This window comes from Schistocerca gregaria, chromosome 10, assembly GCF_023897955.1.
Source record: "Schistocerca gregaria isolate iqSchGreg1 chromosome 10, iqSchGreg1.2, whole genome shotgun sequence".
Classification (NCBI taxonomy): domain Eukaryota; kingdom Metazoa; phylum Arthropoda; class Insecta; order Orthoptera; family Acrididae; genus Schistocerca; species Schistocerca gregaria.
The window spans coordinates 72,908,172-72,933,341 of record NC_064929.1 but is presented as its reverse complement, the minus strand read 5'-3'; the positions used below and the strand labels follow the sequence as shown (position 1 = coordinate 72,933,341).

The window sequence follows — 25,170 nt, the reverse complement described above, 5'->3', positions numbered from 1 at the left end:
TCACCGATCTGTTTCTCGCCATGGCTCCACACAACAAAGATACTGTTATATCATCGACACGTTTGTACCACACCTAGGTTTACAAGGTGCCATGTCCAGTGAATGTGGTTCGAAATGTTCCCTGAAGACGCGAGATGCAACACATGGACAGCTTGCTGTAGAGAAATGGGTACTCCACCAGTTAGAAGCCGACCTCGGGGAAGATCAGTTTGGATTCCGTAGAAATGTTGGAACACGTGAGGCAATACTGACCTTACGCCTTATCTTAGAAGGAAGATTAAGGAAAGGCTAACCTACGTTTCTAGCATTTGTAGACTAGAGAAAATTTTTGAAAATGTTGACTGGGAATACTCTCTTATAAATTCTAAACTTGGCAGTGGTAAAATACAGGGAGCGAAAGGCTATTTACAATTTGTACAGAAACCAGATGGCAGGGACATGTAAGGCAAGCAGTGGTTGGGAAGGGAGTGATACAGGGTTGTAGCCTCTCCCCGATGTTATTCAATCTGTATATTGAGCAAGTAGTGAAGGAAACAAAAGAAACATTCGGATTAGGTATTAAAATCCATGGAGAAGAAAGAAAAACTTTGACGTTTGCCGATGACATTGTAATTCTGCAGAGACAGCAAAGGACTTGGAAGAGCAGTTGAACGGAATGGAGAGTGTCTTGAAAGGAGGATATAAGATGAACGTTAACAAAAGCAAAACGAGGAGAATGGAATGTAGTCGAATTAAGTCGGGTGATACTGAGGGAATTAGATTAGGAAATGAGACACTTAAAGTAGTAAAGGAGTTTTGCTATTTGGGGAGTAAATAACTGATGAAGGTCGAATTAGAGAGGATATGAAATGTAGACTGGCAATGGCAAGGAAAGCGTTTCTGAAGAAGAGAAATTTGTTAACATCGAGTATAGATCTAAATGTCAGGAAGTCGTTTCTGAAAGTATTTGTATGGAGTGTAGCCATGTGTGGAAGTGAAACATGGACGATAAATAGTTTGGACATGAAGAGAATAGAAGCTTTCAAAATGTGGTGCTACAGAAGAATGCTGAATATTAGATGGGTAGATCATATAACTAATGAGGAGGTACTGAATAGGATTGGGGAGGAGTTTGTGCCACAACTTGACAAGAAGAAGGGACCGGTTGGTAGGACATGCTCTGAGGGATCAAGGGATCACAAATTTAGCATTGGAGGGCATCGTGGAGGGTAAAAGTCGTAGAGGGAGACCAAGAGATGACTTCACTACGCAGATTCAGAAGGATGTAGGTTGCAGTAGGTACTGGGAGATGAAGAAGCTTGCACAGGATAGAATAGCATGGAGAGCTGCATCAAACCAGTCTCAGGACTGAAGACCACAACAACAACAACCAGCTACATAAGAAGCGTCGGAGAATCAAACACTCGGTGAAGAGCGCATCCGAAAAAGAAATGTCTAGTACGGCCTTTATGGAACACATTTCCAGTGTGACGATCAGAATCGGCTATATACTACGCAAACATGGCGTAAAGACTATTTACAAACCGACAAAGAAGAGCAAAGATGAGCCGACAAATGAGAAAAGGGATCTATTCGCAATGTCGGGAACATACTGCATACCGTGTATCTGTGAAAAAGTCTATGTTGAAATGACTGGACGATCGATCAACAACAGGATCACCGACTAAAAACGGCGCTGTAGGTTTGGGTAGGTGGAGAAATCAGCCGTAGCGGAGCATGCGCTGTGTAAGACCTACCACGATATAAAACTACAATGAAATGAACACCATTAGCTGCTTACAGGCGTTGACATACGTCAACGGGGACAGCTGAAAATGTGTGCCCCGATCGGGACCCGAACCCGGGATCTCCTGCTTACAAGGCAGACGCCGTATCCACCTTTTTTGTATAGTTCGTTGCGTTTGGTCTGGGCAGACGTCACAAGACATTCGTTCAAGTTGATCGTTGATTCTTTTAGTCAGTTTTTTTATTACAGAGGGCGAACAGCCCTCTGACCGAACACGCTGAGCTACCGCGCCGGCTAAGCCACCGGGGACAGAGAGGATAGTGCGACTGCAGGGACTTATCTCTAGCACGCCTCCTGTGAGAACCACATTCGCAACTTGTCCCGCACTATATTCATAGTGCCCCTGTCCATCATACTCATTACTTGCGGCTTTACTGCCGATTCCCGTAAGAGTTCGGGCACTGTTTGTACATCCTCACAGAAGAAGATGGTCAAGTGGCTAGTGAGCCTTAACTATCTATATATACATGAAGATGGTATCTGTTCTTTCAGATACGTCCGAAAGAACAGATACCATCTTCATATATACACGCAATAAAATTCGACGATACGGAAATCTGTGGCCATCAGTCCCCTAGACTTAGAACTACTTAAACCTAACTAACCTAAGGACAACACACACGTCCATGCCCGAGGCAGGATTCGAGCCTGCGACCGTGGCAGCAGCGCGGTTCTGTGCTGAAGCGCCTACAACCGCTCGGCCACAACGGCCGGCCCTAGGCTGGCTTACATGACCACGTTGTTCCTTAGAACAGTTTTTCCGTATCTGGGTAAAAAATTAATTTTCCCATGTAATTTCAAAAAAGGACTGGAGCACTCAAAGTGAATGCTATCATTTCAAAATGGAATAAGAAAATATTGTAAACCTTTAGAGGTGTAAGTCTGAAAAGTGTACCAAGCAACAATACTCTCCCGTAAGTACAACAGCTGGACCCAGTACAGAAAATAATTACATGATTTATCTTTGAAAAGGACAGAAGCTGAAGCAATGAACTGAAATTTGTGCTGTGGGCGGGGCTTGAACCTGGGTTTGCAGCATGCTGGAGAGATTTGCCACACCAGAGCTGTGTGGACTACCTGCGTCCAATCCCCTGCCTGACACAAACTTCAATTTACACCTTCAGCCCATTTTACTCTTCTTAAATGGCCACTATTGTCGAGGTTCTCCATGATTGGAATAGCACCTCAGCTCTTTACATAATGAGGAAACCCTGCATCTTCCTCAGGCGCACGTGATTTTTCGATCTGATGCAATTACATTTTCCTTGGGACATATGAGTCTCAAGTGTAAGTTTGATAAAGTTAGCAGCTGAAGCAATGAATTAAAATCCTTATCGAAGATAAAGTTGAGAACCACGTGTCTTCAGGAAAATGTAATTCCATCAGATCAATAGAGCATCTACTTCTGAAGAACAGGCAGGACTTCCCCATTATGCACAAAGTTGGTGTGCTGTTCCAATGGCGATTTAAGATGGGTAAAACAGGCTGAAGGAGCGAATTGAAGTTTGGGTCAGGTGTAGTGTGCGTACTAAGACCTTCGGTACGCACACCATCAGATTATTTGACTGGTCACTTTAACGCAGTAGGCGAGTGTCAGCAATATGTCTCGTGGTCTTATCGTGGCGTGTTTATCTTCTGCCGTTAGGTCAGACGATACAAAATGCCACTTGCACGACTAGAGTAGCAGATTGACCGTGACCAACCTTAAACAGAACTTGATTAATTTTCACACACATTTATTAATATAATGATTCTGGATGCTGTTTACAATTGACAATCTGAAGTTCCTTTGGGCTTGGTACGTTAATCTTATTATCACATATCTCTGATACTTGACAAAGTGTCTATTCATTTATCTTCATGGATATGTAGAGGGATATGATAATCTTACTAGGCACAGACTGAAACTTGACTACAGACTAATGCAGACTAATGCAGACTGACTAATCGGAGGTCTGTACACTCGTAATAATACCTCGCACATTCAGGTATCACTGCGCGAGTGTGATCCGCGAGGAGGAAAGGTTCTACATTAGCAGCAATCTCATTGGCTGCGTTACATATTAATATGCGGATCGGCGGAAGCAGAATTTGGTCCGTCTCTAAGGCAGCGCCATCTCGTAGTGCGGAGATGGACGAGTGCTGTGCCTGCGCTGCTGTACTTAACGGGCCCGCTCTAGTGGGAAAGTTGAGTACGCGACTACGCGGAACTATGTAAACAACATCAGGGAAGGCATTGGACAGCAATAGACCACACAGGAGTGCTAGTCACAGTACTAGTAATGTAGTGGTTAAACACATCTGCCTAACAAGCAGGAGATTTGGGTTCAGTTCCTGGCCGTGGCATGAATTTTAATTCATTGCTTCAGCTTCTGTCCTTATCGAAGGTAAAGTTGAGATTCATATGTCTCTAGGAAAATATAATTCCATCAGAACAATCACATGATTGTCAATATGAAACGATTGTATTAAAAGAACTAGTGAGAAGAAAACGTTAAAATTTAATTGATCTTTGTGTAATATGTATCTACATACCAATGCATGTTTTTATTGATTTGAAATTTTGCCGAACATTTTCACGTGATATTGACACAGAACCCAAGAGATGATGCTGCCGTATAAAGGTGTGCCTGCTACAAGAAAAGTAACGATATCTCCATATAAATAATTAATGACATTCGGACAGATTTATGGAAATGCACTGAAACTGCATCTGTTGTTTCTCGAAGGCTGCTTTAAATTGTCTCCGCGTGCACCGACGCTCCTTGTGATATTTGTTTCGCTCCTCTGCACCATTTTCCTTACTGTCAGACACATCAGGTGCAGAAGACTGTAGGTGGCCCCACTGTGGAAGTGAGAAAAGGTCCCGGGGCGCCCAGGTCGCTTCCACACTGCAAAATGATTTCATTATTCACTCCGGTTTTCAGAATAGGTACCGTGACAATAAATACTCTTAACATTAACAAAACATTGCTTCACCACAGGGGTTGTACAAAATAATATGAACACCTCTGTAATACCACTCAAAGAACTGCTTTGGTGTTGAAGTGTTGCAACTATAGTTCCCCATTCATGTGCTGGACAAGCTACATCCCCTAAATTATATGGAATGTCTTTGTCTCCAGCAAAAGTGAATGTTAACATCGTCCTGTATTTAGCGTCATTCAGATTCAGGTCTGCTAATGTGCATCTAACACGACATAACAATTTCCTTACATCTCGACACACTCCATGTCTTTTCCATTGGTAATTTCAATAGCCTTCCCCAACCAGGCCATGAAATCGTTTCTGAAATCTACTCACCCTATCAATTTTAGCCTACCATAGAAAATTGAAGTTGTCATAAATCCACAGACTAGAGCGAACACCACAATACTTTCCAAGGTAAGCCTCAGATGGAGGTAATATGCCGTTGTCTTCCTCAGACCCAGCCAGAAGTAGGGGGACCTACAATTTAATGGACTCCTAGCCACGCACAACTCGGCATTTTTCTCAATATCAAGCATTAGCAGAGATGGAAGGGATGATAAAGGACAAAAAAAAAATCACAGGACTCACATAGTATTGGACAAAAAACTATTGGATCAGAATGTGATGATGATGATGGTTCGTTTGTGGGGCGCTCAACTGCGCGGTTATCGGCTCCAGTACAAAGTCCCAATCTTTACACAGTCCAGTCTCACTACATCCACGATTTGTGATGAAATGATGAGGACAAAACAAACATCCAGCCCCTGGGCGGGAATCGAACCCGGGTCCCTGTGATCCAGGGGCAGTAATGCTAGCCACTAGACCATGAGTTGCAGACTATTTGATCAGAAGTCCGGTACCTTGCCACTGAGCCATCACAAAGGGTTCAACCCAACTTCTCCCAGTGTAAGCCCAAGCCCATTTGCCTTCCACCACCTACAGCTCATCTCTTGACCCTCTCCGATACCTGATGTTCTTTCTTTCACTTACATGATCAGATGAAAAATATCTGCACACCTATTAGGGGGCATTCATATAGAATGTATCCATTCACAGCATATTTGACGGCTTTGAATCTGCTGCGGTCTGTGTCAATGAGATGTCTGAATGTCTGTGGAGGAATAGCAGCACAACCTTCCTCAAAAGTCGACACTAGTGAAGGCGGTAATGCTGGACCTTTGGGTGTGGAGTGAAACCGACGTTCTACCTCATCCCAAAGGTGTTCCATTGGGTGAAGGTCTTGACTCTGGGCAGGCCAGTTCTTTTCCAGAACGCTACTGCTCACAAACTATTGCCTCACAGATGCTACTGAATCCTGTAAAATGTGTTCATATCCTTTCAGACTTACCGCCTGCAGTAAGGGGACCAAACATTAACCACACAAAACCTACCCATACTTCACTTTTGGAAATACTCATGATGGCATGCAACGTCCTGTGAGGCTTTCGCCAAACCCGAATCCTTCCATCGGATTGCCACAGGGTATAGCATAATTCATTACTCCAAATCACTCATTTCCAGTCATACACTGTGGAAACGAGCATTTCGAATCATTGGCCAGGAGGCCCCTTGCAGGGCAGGTCCAGCCGACTTGGTGCAGGTCTTATTACATTCGACACCACATTGGGCGACCCGCGCACCGGATGGGGATGAAATGATGATGAAGACAACACCCAGTCCCTAAGAGGAGAAAATCTCCGACCCAGCTGGGAACCGAACCCGGGTCGCGGGATGGCAATCCGTCACGCTGACCACTCAGCTATCGGGGCGGACCATTGTCCAGTAGAGACGCTCTTTATACCATCTCAAGTTATGCTTAGCATTCACTACAGAAACGTATGCCTTTTGTGGAACTACTTGACCACTGAACAATCCCTGCGCGCAATCATTGTGCTAGGTGGACTTCCGGTAGTAATTTGAAATTCGCGAGTGGTTTCTTTCGCTGATTTCATGCGATTTTTACAGCCACGCTGCACAATGCTCGATAGTCCTGGTCCGTCTATACGTGAGGTTGGCCTAGTGTTGGTTTAGTTGTGATTGTTCACTCATGTTTCCGTTTCAATCTCATCACCAAGTGTCGACCGGAGCAGCTTTAGAAGGGCTGATTTGTTCCTGATGGATTTCTTACTCAGGTTGTATCCAATGACTAGCCTGCGTTGAAAGTCACTGAGCTCTCCTAACCGATCCGTCCGCAGCTCGTGGTCTGGTGGCTAGCTTTCTCTGGAACACGGGATACTAGGTTCGATTCCCGGCCTGGTTGGGGATTTTCTCTGCCTAGGGACTGAGTGTTTGTGTTCTCTACATCTACATCTACGTGGATACTCTCCAATACACACTTAAGTGACTGGTAAAGTGTTCATCGAACCATTTTCATACTACTTCTCTACCATTCCACTCTCGAATGGCCCGTGGGAAAAAGGAACACCTAAATCTTTCCGTTCGAGCTCTGATTTATTTTATTATGGTGATCATTTCCCCCTACGTAGTGGGTGACAACAAAATATTTTCGCATTCGCAAGAGAAAGTTGATGATATAAATTTCGTAAATGGATCTCGCCGCAAAGAAAACCGCCTTTGTTTCAGTGACTGCCACCCCAACTCGCGTATCATATCATTGACACTCTCACCTCTACTGCGCGATAACACGAAACGAGCTGCCCTTCTTTGCACTTTTTCGATGTCCTCCGTGAATCCTGCCTGGTACGGATCCCATACCGTGCAGCAATATTCCAGCAGAGGACCGACAAGCGTAATGAAGGCTGTCTCTTTGGTGGGATTGTCGCATCCTCTAAGTGTTCTGGTAACAAAGCGAAGTCTTTGTTACGCCTCCCCCACAATATTATCTATGTGGTCATTCCGATTTAAGTTGGTCGTAATGTAATTCCTAGGTATTTGGTTATCAGGAGAAAGAAAACTGGCTTGAAATGTCAGATCCCATAATCGGGCGAGTAGGTTAGACAATTTAAAAAGGGAAATGGATAGGTTAAAGTTAGATATAGTGGCAGTTAGTGAAATTCGGTGGCAGGAGGAACAAGACTTTTGGTCAGGTGAATACAGGGTTGTTGTTGTTGTTGTCTTCAGTCCTGAGACTGGTTTGATGCAGCTCTCCATGCTACTCTATCCTGTGCAAGCTGCTTCATCTCCCTGTACCTACTGCAACCTACATCCTTCTGAATCTGCTTAGTGTATTCATCTCTTGGTCTCCCTCTACGATTTTTACCCTCCACGCTGCCCTCCAATGCTAAATTTGTGATCCCTTGATGCCTCAAAACATGTCCTACCAACCGATCCCTTCTTCTAGTCAAGTTGTGCCACAAACTTCTCTTCTCCCCAATCCTATTCAATACCTCCTCATTAGTTACGTGATCTATCCACCTTATCTTCAGTATTCTTCTGTAGCACCACATTTCGAAAGCTTCTATTCTCTTCTTGTCCAAACTAGTTATCGTCCATGTTTCACTTCCATACATGGCTACACTCCAAACAAATACTTTCAGAAACGACTTCCTGATACATAAATCTATATTCGATGTTAACAAATTTCTCTTCTTCAGAAATGCTTTCCTTGCCATTGCCAGTCTACATTTTATATCCTCTCTACTTCGACCATCATCAGTTATTTTACTTCCTAAATAGCAAAACTCCTTTACTACTTTAAGTGTCTCATTTCCTAATCTAATTCCCTCAGCATCACCCGATTTAATTTGACTACATTCCATTATCCTCGTTTTGCTTTTGTTAATGTTCATCTTATATCCTCCTTTCAAGACACTGTCCATTCCGTTCAACTGCTCTTCCAAGTCCTTTGCCGTCTCTGACAGAATTACAATGTCATCGGCGAACCTCAAAGTTTTTACTTCGTCTCCATGAATTTTAATACCTACTCCAAATTTTTCTTTTGTTTCCTTAACTGCTTGCTCAATATACAGATTGAATAACATCGGGGAGAGGCTACAACCCTGTCTCACTCCTTTCCCAACCACTGCTTCCCTTTCATGCCCCTCGACTCTTATTACTGCCATCTGGTTTCTGTACAAATTGTAAATAGCCTTTCGCTCCCTGTGTTTTATCCCTGCCCCCTTTAGAATTTGAAAAAGAGTATTCCAGTCAACATTGTCAAAAGCTTTCTCTAAGTCTACAAATGCTAGAAACGTAGGTTTGCCTTTTCTTAATCTTTCTTCTAAGATAAGTCGTAAGGTCAGTATTGCCTCACGTGTTCCAACATTTCGACGGAATCCAAACTGATCCTCCCCGAGGTCTTCATCTACCAGTTTTTCCATTCGTCTGTAAAGAATTCGCGTTAGTATTTTGCAGCCGTGGCTTATTAAACTGATAGTTCGGTAATTTTCACATCTGTCAGCACCTGCTTTCTTTGGGATTGGAATTATTATATTCTTCTTGAAGTCTGAGGGTATTTCGCCGGTCTCATACATCTTGCTCACCAGCTGGTAGAGTTTTGTCATGACTGGCTCTCCCAAGGCCGTCAGTAGTTCTAATGGAATGTTGTCTACTCCGGGGGCCTTGTTTCGACTCAGGTCTTTCAGTGCTCTGTCAAACTCTTCACGCAGTATCGTATCTCCCATTTCATCTTCATCTACATCCTCTTCCATTTCCATAATATTGTCCTCAAGTACATCGCCCTTGTATAGACCCTCTATATACTCCTTCCACCTTTCTGCTTTCCCTTCTTTGCTTAAAACTGGGTTTCCATCTTAGCTCTTAATATTCATACAAGTGGTCCTCTTTTCTCCAAAGGTCCCTTTAATTTTCCTGTAGGCAGTATCTATCTTACCTCTAGTGAGATAAGCCTCTACATCCTTACATTTGTCCTCTAGCCATCCCTGCTTAGCCATTTTGCACTTCCTGTCGATCTCATTTTTGAGACGTTTGTATTCCTTTTTGCCTGCTTCATTTACTGCATTTTTATATTTTCTCCTTTCATCAATTAAATTCAATATTTCTTCTGTTACCCAAGGATTTCTAGCAGCCCTCGTCTTTGTACCTACTTTATCCACTGCTGCCTTCACTACTACATCCCTCAGAGCTACCCATTCTTCTTCTACTGTATTTCTTTCCCCTATTCCTGTCAATTTTTCCCTTATGCTCTCTCTGAAACTCTGTACAACCTCTGGTTCTTTCAGTTTATCCAGGTCCCATCTCCTTAATTTCCCACATTTTTGCAGTTTCTTCAGTTTTAATCTACAGGTCATAACCAATAGATTGTGGTCAGAGTCCACATCTGCCCCTGGAAATGTCTTACAACTTAAAACCTGGTTCCTAAATCTCTGTCTTACCATTATATAATCTATCTGATACCTTTTAGTATCTCCAGGGTTCTTCCACGTATACAACCTTCTTTCATGATTCTTAAACCAAGTGTTAGCTATGATTAAGTTATGCTCTGTGCAAAATTCTACTAGGCGGCTTCCTCTTTCATTTCTTAGCCCCAATCCATATTCACCTACTATGTTTCCTTCTCTCCCTTTTCCTACACTCGAATTCCAGTCACCCATTACTATTAAATTTTCGTCTCCCTTCACTATCTGAATAATTTCTTTTATTTCATCGTACATTTCCTCAATTTCTTCATCATCTGCAGAGCTAGTTGGCATATAAACTTTTACTACTGTAGTAGGTGTGGGCTTCGTATCTATCTTGGCCACAATAATGCGTTCACTATGCTGTTTGTAGTAGCTTACCCGCATTCCTATTTTCCTATTCATTATTAAACCTACTCCTGCATTACCCCTATTTGATTTTGTGTTTATAACCCTGTAGTCACCTGACCAGAAGTCTTGTTCCTCCTGCCACCGAACTTCACTAATTCCCACTATATCTAACTTTAACCTATCCATTTCCCTTTTTAAATTTTCTAACCTACCTGCCCGATTAAGGGATCTGACATTCCACGCTCCGATCCGTAGAACGCCAGTTTTCTTTCTCCTGATAACGACATCCTCCTGAGTAGTCCCCGCCCGGAGATCCGAATGGGGGACTATTTTACCTCCGGAATATTTTACCCAAGAGGATGCCATCATCATTTAATCATACAGTAAAGCTGCATGTCCTCGGGAAAAATTACGGCTGTAGTTTCCCCTTGCTTTCAGCCGTTCGCAGTACCAGCACAGCAAGGCCGTTTTGGTTAATGTTGCAAGGCCAGATCAGTCAATCATCCAGACTGTTGCCCCTGCAACTACTGAAAAGGCTGCTGCCCCTCTTCAGGAACCACACGTTTGTCTGGCCTCTCAACAGATACCCCTCCGTTGTGGTTGCACCTACGGTACGGCCATCTGTATCGCTGAGGCACGCAAGCCTCCCCACCAACGGCAAGGTCCATGGTTCATGGGGGGAGGAATACAGGGTTATAAATATAAAATCAAATAGGAGTAATGCTGGAGTAGGTTTAATAATGAATTAAAAAATAGGAGTACGGGTAAGTTACTACAATCAGCATAGTGAACGCATTATTGTGGCCAAGATAGACACGAAGCCCACGCCTACTACAGTAGTACAAGTTTATATGCCAACTAGCTCTGCAGATGACGAAGAAATGGATGAAATGTATGATGAGATAAAAGAAATTATTTAGGTGGTGAAGGGAGACGAAAATTTAATAGTCATGGGTGACTGGAATTCGGTAATAGGAAAAGAGAGAGAAGGAAACGTAGTAGGTGAATATGGATTGGGGCTAAGAAATGAAAGAGGAAGCCGCCTGGTAGAATTTTGCGCAGAGCATAACTTAATCATAGCCAACACTTGGTTCAACAATCATAAAAGAAGGTTGTATAAATGGAAGAACCCTGGAGATAGTAAAAGGTATCAGATAGATTATATAATGGTAAGACAGAGATTTAGGAACCAGGTTTTAAATTGCAAGACATTTCCAGGGGCAGATGTGGACTCTGACCACAATCTATTGGTTATGAACTGTAGATTATAACTGAAGAAACTGCAAAAAAGTGGGAATTTAAGGAGATGGGAACTGGATAAACTGACAAAACCAGTGCTTGTGCAGAGTTTCAGGAGAGCATTAGGGAACAATTAACAGGTATGGGGGAAAGAAATACAGTAGAAGAAGAATGGGTAACTTTGATGGATGAAGTAGCGAAGGCAGCAGAGGATCAAGTAGGTAGAAAGACGAGGGCTAGTAGAAATTCTTGGGTAACAGAAGAAATATTGAATTTAATTGATAAAAGGAGAAAATACAAAAATGCAGTAAATGAAACAGACAAAAAGGAATACAAACGTCTCACAAATGGGATCGACAGGCAATGCAAAATGGCTAAGCAGGGATGGCTAGAGGACAAATGTAAGGATGTAGAAGCTTATCTGACTAGGGGTAAGATAGATACTGCCTACAGGAAAATTAAAGAGACCTTGGAAGAAAAGAGAACCATCTGCATGAATATCAAAAGCAGAAAGGTGGAAGGAATATATAGAGAGTCTATACAGTGGCGAAGTTCTTGTGGACAATATTATGGAAGTGGAAGAAGATGTAGATAAAGATGAAATGGGAGATACGATACTGCGTGAAGAGTTTGACAGAGTACTGAAAGACCTGAGCTGAAAGAAGGCCCCGGGAGTAGACAACATTCTATTAGAACTACTGACAGCCTTGAGAGAGCCAGTCCTGACAAAACTCTACCATCTGGTGAGCAAGATGTATGAAACAGGCGAAATTCCCTCAGACTTCAAGAAGAATATAATAATTCCAATCCCAAAAAAGCAGGTGTTGACAGATGCGAAAATTACCAAAACTATCAGTTTAATAAGTCACAGCTGCAAAATACTATAGCGAATTCTTTATAGACGAATGGAAAAACTGGTAGAAGCCGACCTCGGTGAAGATCAGTTTTGATTCCTTAGAAATGTTGGAACACGTGAGGCAATACTCACCTTACGCCTTATCTTAGAAGGAAGATTAAGTAAAGGCAAACCTACATTTCTAGCATTTGTAGACTTAGAGAAAGCTTTTGACAATGTTGACTGGAATACTGTCTTTCAAATTCTAAAGGTAGCAGGGGTAAAATACATGGAGCGAAAGGATATATACAATTTGTACAGACAGCAGATGGCAGTTATAAGAGTCGAGGGACATGAAAGGGAAGCAGTGGTTGGGAAGGGAGTGAGACAGGTTTCTAGCCTCTCCCCGATGCTATTCAATCTGTATATTGAGGAAGCAGTAAAGGTAACAAAAGAAAAGTTCTGAGTAGGAATTAAAATCCATGGAGCAGAAATAAAAACTTTGAGGTTCGCCGATGACATTGTAATTCTGTCAGAGACAGCAATGGACTTGGAAGATCAGTTGAACGGAGTGGACAGTGTCTTGAAAGGAGGATATAAGATGAACATCAACAAAAGCAAAACGAGGATAATGGAATGTAGTCGAATTAAGTCGGGTGATGCCGAGGGAATTAGATTAGGAAATGAGACACTTAAGGTAGTAAAGGAGTTTTGCTATTTGGGGAGCAAAATAACTGATGATGGTCGAAGTAGAGAGGATATAAAATGTAGACTGGCAATGGCAAGGAAAGCGTTTCTGAAGAAGAGGAATTTGTTTACATCGAGTATTGATTTAAGTGTCAGGAAGTCGTTTCTGAAAGTATTTGTATGGAGTGTAGCCATGCATGGAAGTGAAACATGGACGATAAATAGTTTAGACAAGATGAGAATAGATACTTTCGAAATGTGGTGCTACAGAAGAATGCTGAAGATTAGATCGGTAGATCACATAACTAATGAGGAGGTATTGAATAGAACTGGTGAGGAGTTTGTGGCAAAACTTAACTAGAAGAAGGGATCGGTTGGTAGGACATGTTCTGAGACATCAAGGGATCACCAATTTAGTATTGGAGGGCAGCGTGGAGGGTAAAAATCGTAGAGGAAGCCCAAGAGATGAATACTCTAAGCAGATTCAGAAGGATGTAGGCTGCAGTAGGTACTGGGAGATGAAGAAGATTGCACAGGATAGAATAGCATCGAGAGCTGTATCAATCCAGTCTCAGGACTGAAGACCACAACAACATCAACAACAGGTATTTGGTCGAATTGACAGCCCTTAGATTTGTGCGATTCATCGTATACCCAAAATTTATCGTATTTCTTTTAGTACCCATTTGGATGACCTCGCACTTTTCTTTGTTTAGTGCCAATTACTTTTCGTACCATACAGAAATTCTCTCTAGATCATTTTGTAATTGGAATTGATCGTCTGATGATTTTACTAGAGGGTAAATTACAGCGCCACCTACAAACAATCTAAGGGGGCTAATCAGATTATCACCTAGATCATTGATGTAAATCAGGAACAGCAGAGGGCCTATGACACTACCTTGCGGAACGCCAGATATCACTTCTGTTCTACTCGATGGTTTACCTTCTATCACTACAAACTGTGACATCTCTGAGAGGAAATCACGAATCCAGTCACACAAAAGTATCGTTTTGGTTCAGTGTAACTACCATTTGTAATGTGGCAAACGTCCCACCAGTAATCAGTTACTTCCCACACTCCTTGCAGCAATTAGGACGCAGCTTGTGCAATGACAGCGTAGATTTTCCAGGTCGGCTCAATTGTTCGGTGGGGGAAGACCATACACACAGTCTTTAACGAAACCCCAGAGAAGGAAATCCAGTGGTGTCAAGTCTGGGGATTGAGGTGGCCATGGAATTACCCCTTCACCGCCAATCAGTCGACCTGGAAAGCGATAGTGTGTGACTTTAAACTCGCGAAATTGAAGTAAATGATTGGAGTCGTTGCTTTTGCACAGGCCTGCTGCAGCATCCAAACTGCTGTCGAGATTGTACTACTGTAGTAATTGAAGATCCATGTAATTTGCCAGCTGAAGATGGGTGCAAACCCGAAATGCATATTGGCGTAAATAAAAAAAACGCATTAAAAAGTGGCTGGTTGCCATATTTTTTCAGTGAAATATCATTATCCACGGCCACGGAGCTCAACAGTCCAAATAAAATGGACAAATTGTTAGGAATGGTCATCAAAATAAAATAAGAGAAATCAGAGCTCGAACAGAAAGGTTTAGGTGTTCGTTTTTCCTGCGCGCTGTTCAGGAGTGGAATGGTAGAGAGATAGTATGATTGTGGTTCGATGAACCCTCTGCCAAGCACTTAAATGTGAATTGCAGAGTAGTCATGTAGATGTAGATGTAGATGTAGATAGCGAGCACTCTCCGCATCAGTTAAGTAGCCGTTTTAATTGTGACCAATGCTAACGCCCCTGGTGGCGGAATGATGTACTGATGCACTGTGTCACTCAAATATGAGGTCGTCTGCTAAAAAATGACACATCTACCGATTCTGTAAGTTATCTCAATAAATTTGTGTATCATTCAAAAGGTGTAAAATCCTTCTTGACTCATCCCATACAGTAACGATGACAGGATAATAACAAACTTGGCTGATGGCTTCTAAGGCTGAATGCCCATGAAGACTATAGTAAATATCAGTGTTGAAATAACATGTGGAACTTCCGTTAATAACAAAACTGTTGGACAATGGAAGTTGCAGCTGTAATCAGAAAATTATCTTTCCGAGTAAACACAGACAGATGACATCAATTACTAGCTACTCTATGAGATACCCTTAGCCCTCTAGATGATTAAGTGCAAGAAAACATTTGTACCCATCAAATTAGTTCATAGTTGGACGTTCTATTGATAAGCTGAACGACTTTATCGAAATGATGTGGACCAAGTCGATTTACAGGATATGTATGCATGAATAGTTTCAGTGGATGACACTTTCAAGTTCTACATGGCCCACTGGCCAAAGTTTAATATTAATGAGCATATTTTCCAGTCCAAATCATACAAATATACTTAACACAATAGTTCTTTACAGCCTACCAGTTTTTCAATAACAATTTGTCTATGTAGTAGAGCGAGTTGTTCAGAAGAAATGATTCTAGGCAAAATTTAGAAGTCGCTTTACCAACTGTCACATTTCATTGGGAAAATGATCAAAAATTTTGATGATGCATATTGAACTCTTTTTGAACCACTGAAAGCTTTAATAATGAGTTAAAGGAAACTGGTTCTTTTAGTAGTGTAGGTATTCTACTATAATATGAGATACGTTAAGACATCAGAAAATAATTTCCATGGTACTAGAGGAAGTTGTGAGGGTAAAAACTGTAAAAGAGATATTGGAATACGAGGGTAACTCCAAAAGAAATACACACTAATTTTTAAAAATCCATCTTTTATTCTACGTGTTTGAAAGTTTTACGGTGTGTAGTTACATCATTTAGGAAAAATGTTTTCATTTCTCCACATAATTTCCATCCCTCTCAACTGCCATACACCATCTTCGAACCAGCTCCTGTATACCCGCACTGTGAAATTCTGGACCAACCTGTTGGAGCCACTGTTTGGCAGCGTGGACAAGGGTGTCATCATCTTCAAACTTGGTTAGACCAAGAGAATCTTTCAGTTTCCTAAAGAGATGATAGTCACATGGGGCCAGGTCAGGACTGTAAGGCGGGTGTTTCAGTGTTGTCCGTCCGAGTTTAGTGATCGCTTCCATGGTTTTTTGACTGACATGTCACCGTGCATTGTCGTGCAACAGCAAAACATCCTGCTTTTGCCGATGTGGTCGAACACGACTCAGTCAAGTTTGAAGTTTCTTCAATGTCATCACATACGCATCAGAATTTATGGTGGTTCCACTTGCCACGATGTCCACAAGCAAGAGTCCTTTGGAATCGAAAAACACCATAGCCATAACTTTTACAGCAGAAGGCGTGGTTTTGAATTATTTCTTTTCTTGGGTGAATTTGCACGATGCCACTCCATTGATTGGCTCTTCGTCTTTGGTGAAAAATGATGGAGCCATGTTTCATCACCTGTCACAATTCTTCCAAGAAATTTATCTCTACCATTCTCATACTGTTCCAAAAGTTCGCTGAATACCGTTTTTCTTGATTCTTTGCGAGTCACTGTCAATATCCTGGGAACCCACCTGGCACAAACCTTTTTTAACGCCAACACTTTAAATATTCTGCAAACACTTCCTTCCCCTGTCCCAACGTAGCGTGACAATTTGTTCACTGTGATGCACCTGTTAGCAGTCACCAATTCGTTACCTCCCTGCACATTGTCTGGAGTGTGTGCAGTACGAGGCCTGCCGCTGCGAGGACAATCCTCAATATTGCCGTGCCCGCTTTCATCACGTAACCTGCTTGCCCACCACCTAACTGTGCTGCTATCGACAGCAGCATCTCCATACACCTATTTCACCCTCTTGTGGATGTTTCCCACTGTCTCGTTTTCACAGCACGGGAATTGTATGACAGCACGTTGCTTCTGACGAACGTCAAGTGTAGCAGCCATCTTGAAGACATGCTGTGACGGCGCCACTCACTGGAATAGGTCGAACTAAGTTTGAAAACAAGCGGGAAGAATGTATCTACACACTGTAAAACTTTCACACATGCAGAATGAAAACTGTATTTTTACAAAAATAGTGTGCAGTTCTTTTGGAGTGACCCTCGTATGTCCAGAAAATAATTGAAGGTGTAGGTTGCAGTTGCTGCTCTAATATGATAAGATTAACACAGGAGAGGAATTTCTGGTGGATCACATCAAACCAGTCAGAAGACTGACGATCCAATATTATATATACATCACTATTCTTCTCAAATTGCAAATTGTGATGTGCTATTTATGAGGAATTTAATTGGTGAATATATACAAGGTGGTCCATTAATCGTGACCGGGCCAAATATCTCACGAAATAAGAGTCAAACGAAAAACTACAAAGAACGAAACTTGTATAGCTTGAAGGGGGAGACCAGATGTCGCTATGGTATTTACAGGTAATCATGCTGTAACAGCATGCGTTCTCAGAAATGATACGTTCACAGAGGTACATGTATCACATTGGAACAACCGAAATTAAATGTTAAAACTTACCAACGGTCTGTATTTTAATTTAAAAAACCTACCTGTTACCTACTGTTCGTCTAAAATTGTGAGCCATACGTTTGTGACTATTACAGCGTCATCTATCACAAAGCGAAAAAAGTGGTCCAACTAAAACATTCATATTTCTTTACGTACTACACGAATATGTAAGAAAAAATGGAGATTCCTATTTAAAAAAAAAACAGGTGATATCCATTTGACCTATGGCAGCGCCATCTAGCGGGCCAACCATAGCGCCATCTGGTTTCCCCCTTCAAGCTAGACGAGTTTCGTTCTTTGTAGTTTTTTCGTTTGATGCTTATTTCGTGAGATATTTGGCCCAGTCATTATCAATGGACCACCCTGCATACTGTTAAGATTAAGATAAAATGTATAAGTACTTGAATTGGTACTGGTACCTATAAGATGACTGCAATTGAATATTATGTATTATTTTTACTTGTTGCCTTTACAAATCGGTATATTATTTCTAACTGGTAAGTTTCTCCAAAACATTATTCTGTAAGAAATTATTGATACAACCAAACAAGTTAGGAGTTAATTCTTATATTTCTGAGGCTGGCAATTATATGAAGAGCAAAAGTAACTGAACTTAATTGTTTGAGAAGCTCAGTAAGATGTTAAGAGAGATGATCACCTAATATCGCCTATTGAATCGAATACTGTTATTGGCGAAGCAAAACGTAAGTGAAGTTAAATGCAGACTGAGGAAATAAATCATGGAGGACCATGCAGAAAATTCCTTGATTGTGGTAAAAATTTCTTCAAAGTCAATAACGAATTAAATACATTTAAGTAGGGACAGGCTGTGCAGTACTACCACATTCTTTTAAATATGTAAGGTGAATCAGCTGATTTGTTGAAAATCGGTGAATGTATGGCACTTGAGGCAGCAAAAATGTGGACCAACGATTCCATTCCATTTTCCACTACATATGTTGGCTCTCGATTTCCATATCAAAAACACGTTTGACAAGAGGCAAAAAAGATGTGATAAGCACCAACAGCCACTGCCAAAATCAATAAACTTCTCAAACAGTGAAAATAGACAGGGAATACAAATGATGATGGACATTATAAATTTTAAAATAAGAGAAGAACAGAAAAAGAAGCAGAGTAATGAAGTTTAGGCAAATGTAAAAAAAAAAATGTGTGGAGAAAATGGCTAGTTGTCAAACCTCATACATATCATACTACCCTTCATTTGAGTATTTAATATAGTCGCATTTTATGCAAAGTTATATTGTTGCTGCATGTTTCAAATTCCCTCTCTGCTGGCAGAAATTGAAAGCTAAGGGAAAAAAATCTAGTTTTCATCTGCAAATTATTGATCTGAATCATGTTTTTTGTCATTTTTCTGCAAGGTAACACTGTATGAGACTTTTCGTAGAACCTTAAAAAGAGTAAAGCAACAATCACATATATGGATGATGGATGGATGGAGAGGGTTGTATGGGAGCACGACGGCAAGGTCTTCAGCGCCCGCTCAGTAACATATTGAGACGGGCGTCAAGAAAATACTCAGAAGAGTAAGGTGAAACAGAACGTAAAACACAGGTACCAAGGTTGGGAAAATATGTGCCTACCCACAACGAAACGTGGGACGAAGCATGCCATCAGAAGTAAAACATGGACAACACAAGAAGAAAGTGGTAGAGGGAGCTAAAACAATGTTACAGATGGAAGTGGCCGGCTGACCGCAAGGAAAAAGGGAGGAGCCAGACACTTTGCAATACACTAAAACCTCTTGCCTGAAAGTTTAGGCCAGAGTCCAGACACATCACAAAACTTTAAAACCCTAGACACACACGTCTCATCATTAGCTAAAACACAGGGCAGATCCCCATCAACTTATGCTTCTGCTCTTGCATCACGGTATAAAATGCAGTCTGTTAAAATGTGGCGGACAAGATGTGCACACCACAAGCATCACAAAACGGGGGATTCTCCTGCCGTAATAGAAAGCTATGTGGGAGAGGACAGTGCCCAATCCAAAGACGCGTGAGGGTCACTTCCTCCTGCCTGAGCAACCGGCAGGAGGAACGCCACGGCCGAGTGGTTGACTTCACCAACCACAGTTTATTGGCCGTCACCTCCAGCCATTCTTCCTCCCAGAACTCTATGCACTTCTTGTGGAGTGCAGGAATGACACCCTGCAAGGAAATAGGACACTGGACCACATCCAGCTCTCTGCAGGCCTCCTTGGCAGCCCGATCGGCCTGTTCATTGCCCCATATTCCTACATGACCAGGCACCCATCAGGACACCTCCTTACCCCGCCGTTGGAGCAAGTACAGTTAGTAATATATCAGCTGGACCATCTCCTCAGTTGAGTACAGATTCTGCAATCATTGACGGCGCTAAGAGAATCGGAGTGAAGGAGAAATCGATTGCCCTGAACACGATTCATCTGCTCCATTGCCTTCAGGATCGAAAACGGTATATTCTTCAGGGAGGCGAATCCGGGTAACATGATCAGGGAACACTACAGAACAACAAAGGAAATTCTCTTGTTTGGAGCTATCAGTGTAAACGACGGTAATGCACATCTAAAATGTTAAAAAACTAAGGTTGGAATGTAAAATCTGGTCTGCTATTTTTCTTAAAATTAGTCAAATCTAAAATAAGTGTGGGTCTCCGGGGGAGCCAAGATGGAAATCTGCTCCAACCGCGATGGAAAACATGAAGACCAGCCATATCCATCGCAGTAAGTAACCTATAACTCTTACAGCATAGCTAGTAGCTGGTATTTGTAGCTATATCTGAATGTTAGCAAGAATACTTGGAATACCATGTAACAAAGTACATTTGTACATACATAGTTTTAATAATAAGAGCAGAAGGAATCTATGTAAAAATACATATCTATGTAAAAATACATTTTTAAGAACTTACCTCAATATAGGCTACGTTTTCTCTCTTTGGGACAAAATTATCATTTTGGAGAAGATTCTTTCGTCTAGTCACTAACACTTTGGACATGGATTAGGTTTTGGACAGGGGTCTGGTTTTGGACAGGGATCTGGCTTTGGACAGGGATCTGGTTTTGGGCAGGGATCAGGTTTCTTGCATGGGTCAGGTTTTGGACAAGGATCTGGCTTCTTGCATGGATCAGGTTTTGGACAGGGATCGGGTTTGGGACAAGGATCTGGTTTCTTGCATGGATCAGGTTTTGGGCAGGGATCTGGTTTCTTGCAAGGATCAGGTTTTGGACAGGGATCTGGTTTCTTGCATGGATCAGGTTTTGGACAGGGATCTGGTTTTGGACAAGGATCTGGTTTTGGACAGGGATCTGGTTTTGGACACGGAGGTGGTTTTGGAGGACAAGGGTCTGGTTTCTTGCAAGGATCAGGTTTTGGACAGGGATCTGGTTTTGGACAGGGATCTGGTTTTGGACATGGATCTGGTTTCTTGCACGGATCAGGTTTTGGACATGGAGGTGGTTTTGGAGGACAAGGCGGTGGTTTCTTGCACGGATCAGGTTGTGGGCAGGGAGCTGGCTTGCACGGCTCAGGTTTCTTGCATGGATCCTTTTTCTTAGCACAGTTACTGTTCTTCTTCTTCGATGAGCAGCCTCCCGAGTATCGAGCTATGGTAGACTCAACTGCAGCCTGAAACAAATAAAAAATTCAGATCGAATTTTAAGACACTAAAACACCATCATATTCTCCTTAGTCTCAAAAAAGATATCGTTCAGTAGTTTTTTTACCAAAAACATAAAGCACAGGAATCACATTGGGCAACGTTCGGTGACTCACGAGTCCGATTCATTTCCTTAGTTAAGCTCGTCACATGACCTGAGCTCAGCGCTCCTATTGCAGAAAATCAAGACTATAGCGTTCGTGACTTTAATGTTCATGCGGTAACGCACTAATGACAATGCTGCTCCTTTCTCGACACGACACGTCAGCAAAATATGTCTCAAAACACACCGTTTTCAGAGAAAATTAATTTTATGTTCATCTCATCTTCAGACATTTACATTTATATACGCGTCGTGGACATTCTTTACTAACTATGTTTTGCAATAGGTATCTCAGAAAAATCCGTTGCAAAATTCTACAACGGCATTAGTAAAGATACAACATTCACAACACGTAATAAATGAGGGGCTGATTGTACAAGTGATACAAATGTTATTCACCAGAAAATGACCTAAATGCACATCTAGAAAACTAAAGTGTTTATCTCATCCGAGTAAAAGAATTAAAAGCGAGTTCCCGCATAGTGCCACACCCTGTGCTGATAAAGCTTAAGCTCTAAGCCAATGACTGGGCTGCATTTAGAATACAACTAGTATAACTGAAAAGGCAGGCAGACGGAGAATTCCTGTTGTCTTTTTTGAGAACGTAGCAGTAGTCTGATGTGTATGCTTTTAAGAGTACCTATATAATTCATTTTCCTCCCCCCATGAGCCATGGACCTTGCCGTTGGTGGGGAGGCTTGTGTTCCTCAACGATACCACAGGTGCAGCCACAACGCAAGGGTATCTGTTGAGACGCCAGACAAACGAGTGGTTCCTGAACAGGGGCAGCAGCCTTTTCAGTAGTTGCAGGGGCAACAGTCTGGATGATTGACTGACATGGCCTTGTAACACTAACCAAAACGGCCTTGCTGTGCTGGTACTGCAAACGGCTGAAAGCAAGGGGAAACTACAGCTGTAATTTTTCCCGAGGGCATGCAGCTTTACTGTATGATTAAATGATGATGGCGTCCTCTTGGGTAAAATATTCCGTAGGTAAAATAGTCCCCCATTCGGATCTCCGGGCGGGGACTACTCAAGAGGATGTTGCTATCAGGAGAAAGAAAACTGGCGTTCTACGGATCGGAGCGTGGAATGTCAGATCCCTTAATCGGGCAGGTAAGTTAGAAAATTTAAATAGGGAAATGGATAGGTTAAAGTTAGATATAGTGGGAATTAGTGAAGTTCGGTGGCAGGAGGAACAAGACTTCTGGTCAGGTGACTACAGGGTTATAAACACAAAATCAAATAGGGGTAATGCAGGAGTAGGTTTAATAATGAATTAAAAAATAGAAGTGCGGGTAACCTACTACAAACAGCATAGTGGACGCATTATTGTGGCCAAGATAGACACGAAGCCCACACCTACTACAGAAGTACAAGTTTATATGCCAACTAGCTCTGCAGATGACGAAGAAATGGATGAAATGTATGATGAGATAAAAGAAATTATTCAGGTAGTGAAGGGAGACGAAAATTTAATAGTCATGTGTGACTGGAATTCGAGAGTAGGAAAAGGGAGAGAAGGAAACATAGGAGGTGAATATAGATTGGGGCTAAGAAATGAAAGATGAAGCCGCCTGGTAGAATTTTGCGCAGAGCATAACTTAATCATAGCTAACACTTGGTTTAAGAATAATGAAAGAAGGTTGTATACATGGAAGAACCCTGGAGATAGTAAAAGGTATAAGATGGATTATATAATTGTAAGACAGAGATTTAGGAACCAGGTTTTAAATTGCAAGACATTTCCAGGGGCAGATGTGGACTCTGACCACAATCTATTGGTTATGAACTGTAGATTAAAACTGAAGAAACTGCAAAAAGATAGGAATTTAAGAATTTAAGGAGATAGGGCCGGGATACACTGAAAGAAGCAGACCAGAGGTTGTACAGACTTTTAGGGAGAGTATAAAGGAACAATTGACAGGAATGGAGGAAAGAAATACAGTTGAAGAAGAATGGGTAACTTTGAGGGATGAAATAGTGAAGGCAGCAGAGGATCAAATAGGTAAAAAGATGAGGGCTGGTAGAAATCCTTGGGTAACAGAAGAAATATTGAATTTAATTGATGAAAGGAGAAAATATAAAAACGCAGTAAATGAAGCAGGCAAAAAGGAATACAAACGTTTCAAAAATAACATCGACAGGAAGTGCAAAATGGCTAAGCAGGGATGGCCAGAGGACAAATGTAAGGATGTAGAAGCTTATCTCACTAGCGGTAAGATAGATACTGCCTACAGGAAAATTAAAGAGACCTTTGGAGATAAGAGAACCACTTGTATGAACATCAAGAGCTCAGATGGAAACCCAGTTATAACCAAAAAAGGGAAAGCAGAAAGATGGAAGGAGTATATAGAGGGTCTATACAAGGGCGATGTACTTGAGGACAATATTATGGAAATGGAAGAGGGTGTAGATGAAGATGAAATGGGAGATATGATATTGCGTGATGAGTTTGACAGAGCATTGAAAGACCTGTGACGAAACAAGGCCCCCGCAGTAGACAACATTCCATTGGAACTACTGATGGCCTTGGGAGAGCCAGTCCTGACAAAACTCTACCATCTGGTGAGCAAGATGTATGAAACAGGCGAAATATCCTCAGACTTCAAGAAGAATATAATAATTCCAATCCCAAAGAAAGCAGGTGTTGACAGATGTGAAAATTACCGAACAATCAGTTTAATAAGATACAGCTGCAAAATACTAACGCGAATTCTTTACAGACGAATGGGAAAACTAGTAGAAGCCGACCTCGGGGTTGATCAGTTTGGATTCCGTAGAAACACTGGAACACGTGAGGCAATACTGACCCTACGACGTATCTTGGAAGAAAGGCAAACCTACGTATGTAGCATTTGTAGACTTAGAGAAACCTTTTGACAATGTTGATTGGAATACTATCTTTCAAATTCAGAACATGGCAGGGGTAAAATACAGGGAGCGAAAGGCTATTTACAATTTGTACAGAAACCAAATGGCAGTAATAAGAGTCGAGGTGCATGAAAGGGAAGATGTGGTTGGGAAGGAAGTGAGACAGGGTTGTAGTCTCTCCCCGATGTTATTCAATCTGTATATTGAGCAAGCAATAAAGGAAACAAAAGAAACGTTTGGAGTAGGTATTAAAATCCTTGGAGAAGAAATAAAAACTTTGGGGTTCGCCGATGACATTGTAACTCTGTCAGAGACAGCAGTTAAATGGAATGGACAGTGTCTTGAAAAGAGGATATAAGATGAACATCAACAAAAGCAAAACGAGGATAATGGAATGTAGTCGAATGAAGTCGGGTGATGCGGAGAGAATTAGATTAGAAAATAAGACACTTAAAGTAGAGGGAGTTTTGCTATTTGGTGAGCAAAAAAGTGATGATGGTCGAAGTAGAGAGGATATAAAATGTAGACTGGCCATGGCAAGGAAAGCGTTTCTGAAGAAGAAAAATTTGTTAACATTGAGTATAGATTTAAGTGTCAAGAAGTCGTTTCTGAAAGTATTTGTATGAAGTGTAGCCATGTATGGAAGTGGAAAATGGATGATAAATAGTTTAGACAAGAAGAGAATAGAAGCGTACGAAATGTGGTGCTACAGAAGAATGCTGAAGATTAGATGGGTAGACCACATAACTATTGAGGAGGTATTGAATAGAATTGGGGAGAAGAGGAGTTTGTGGCACAACGTGACTAGAAGAAGGGATCGGTTGGTAGGGCATATTCTGAGGCATCAAAGG

The 25,170-nt window shown here is 41.7% G+C and overlaps 1 protein-coding gene across 1 annotated transcript in view; it reads right to left on the bottom strand.

Annotated features, from left to right (window-relative positions):
• Window positions 1-4,267: 4,267 nt before the first annotated feature.
• The window catches only part of LOC126293585 (keratinocyte proline-rich protein-like), a 28,308-nt gene continuing 7,405 nt past the window's right edge, over window positions 4,268-25,170 (bottom strand). Inside the window, exons 2-3 of the mRNA XM_049986860.1 lie at window positions 20,596-21,311; window positions 4,268-4,677 (exon numbers count right to left, since the gene is read on the bottom strand). Of these exons, the coding sequence (XP_049842817.1) occupies window positions 20,667-21,311 (645 nt within the window). The 3' untranslated portion in view covers window positions 4,268-4,677; window positions 20,596-20,666. The remainder of the gene's footprint in view (window positions 4,678-20,595; window positions 21,312-25,170) is intronic.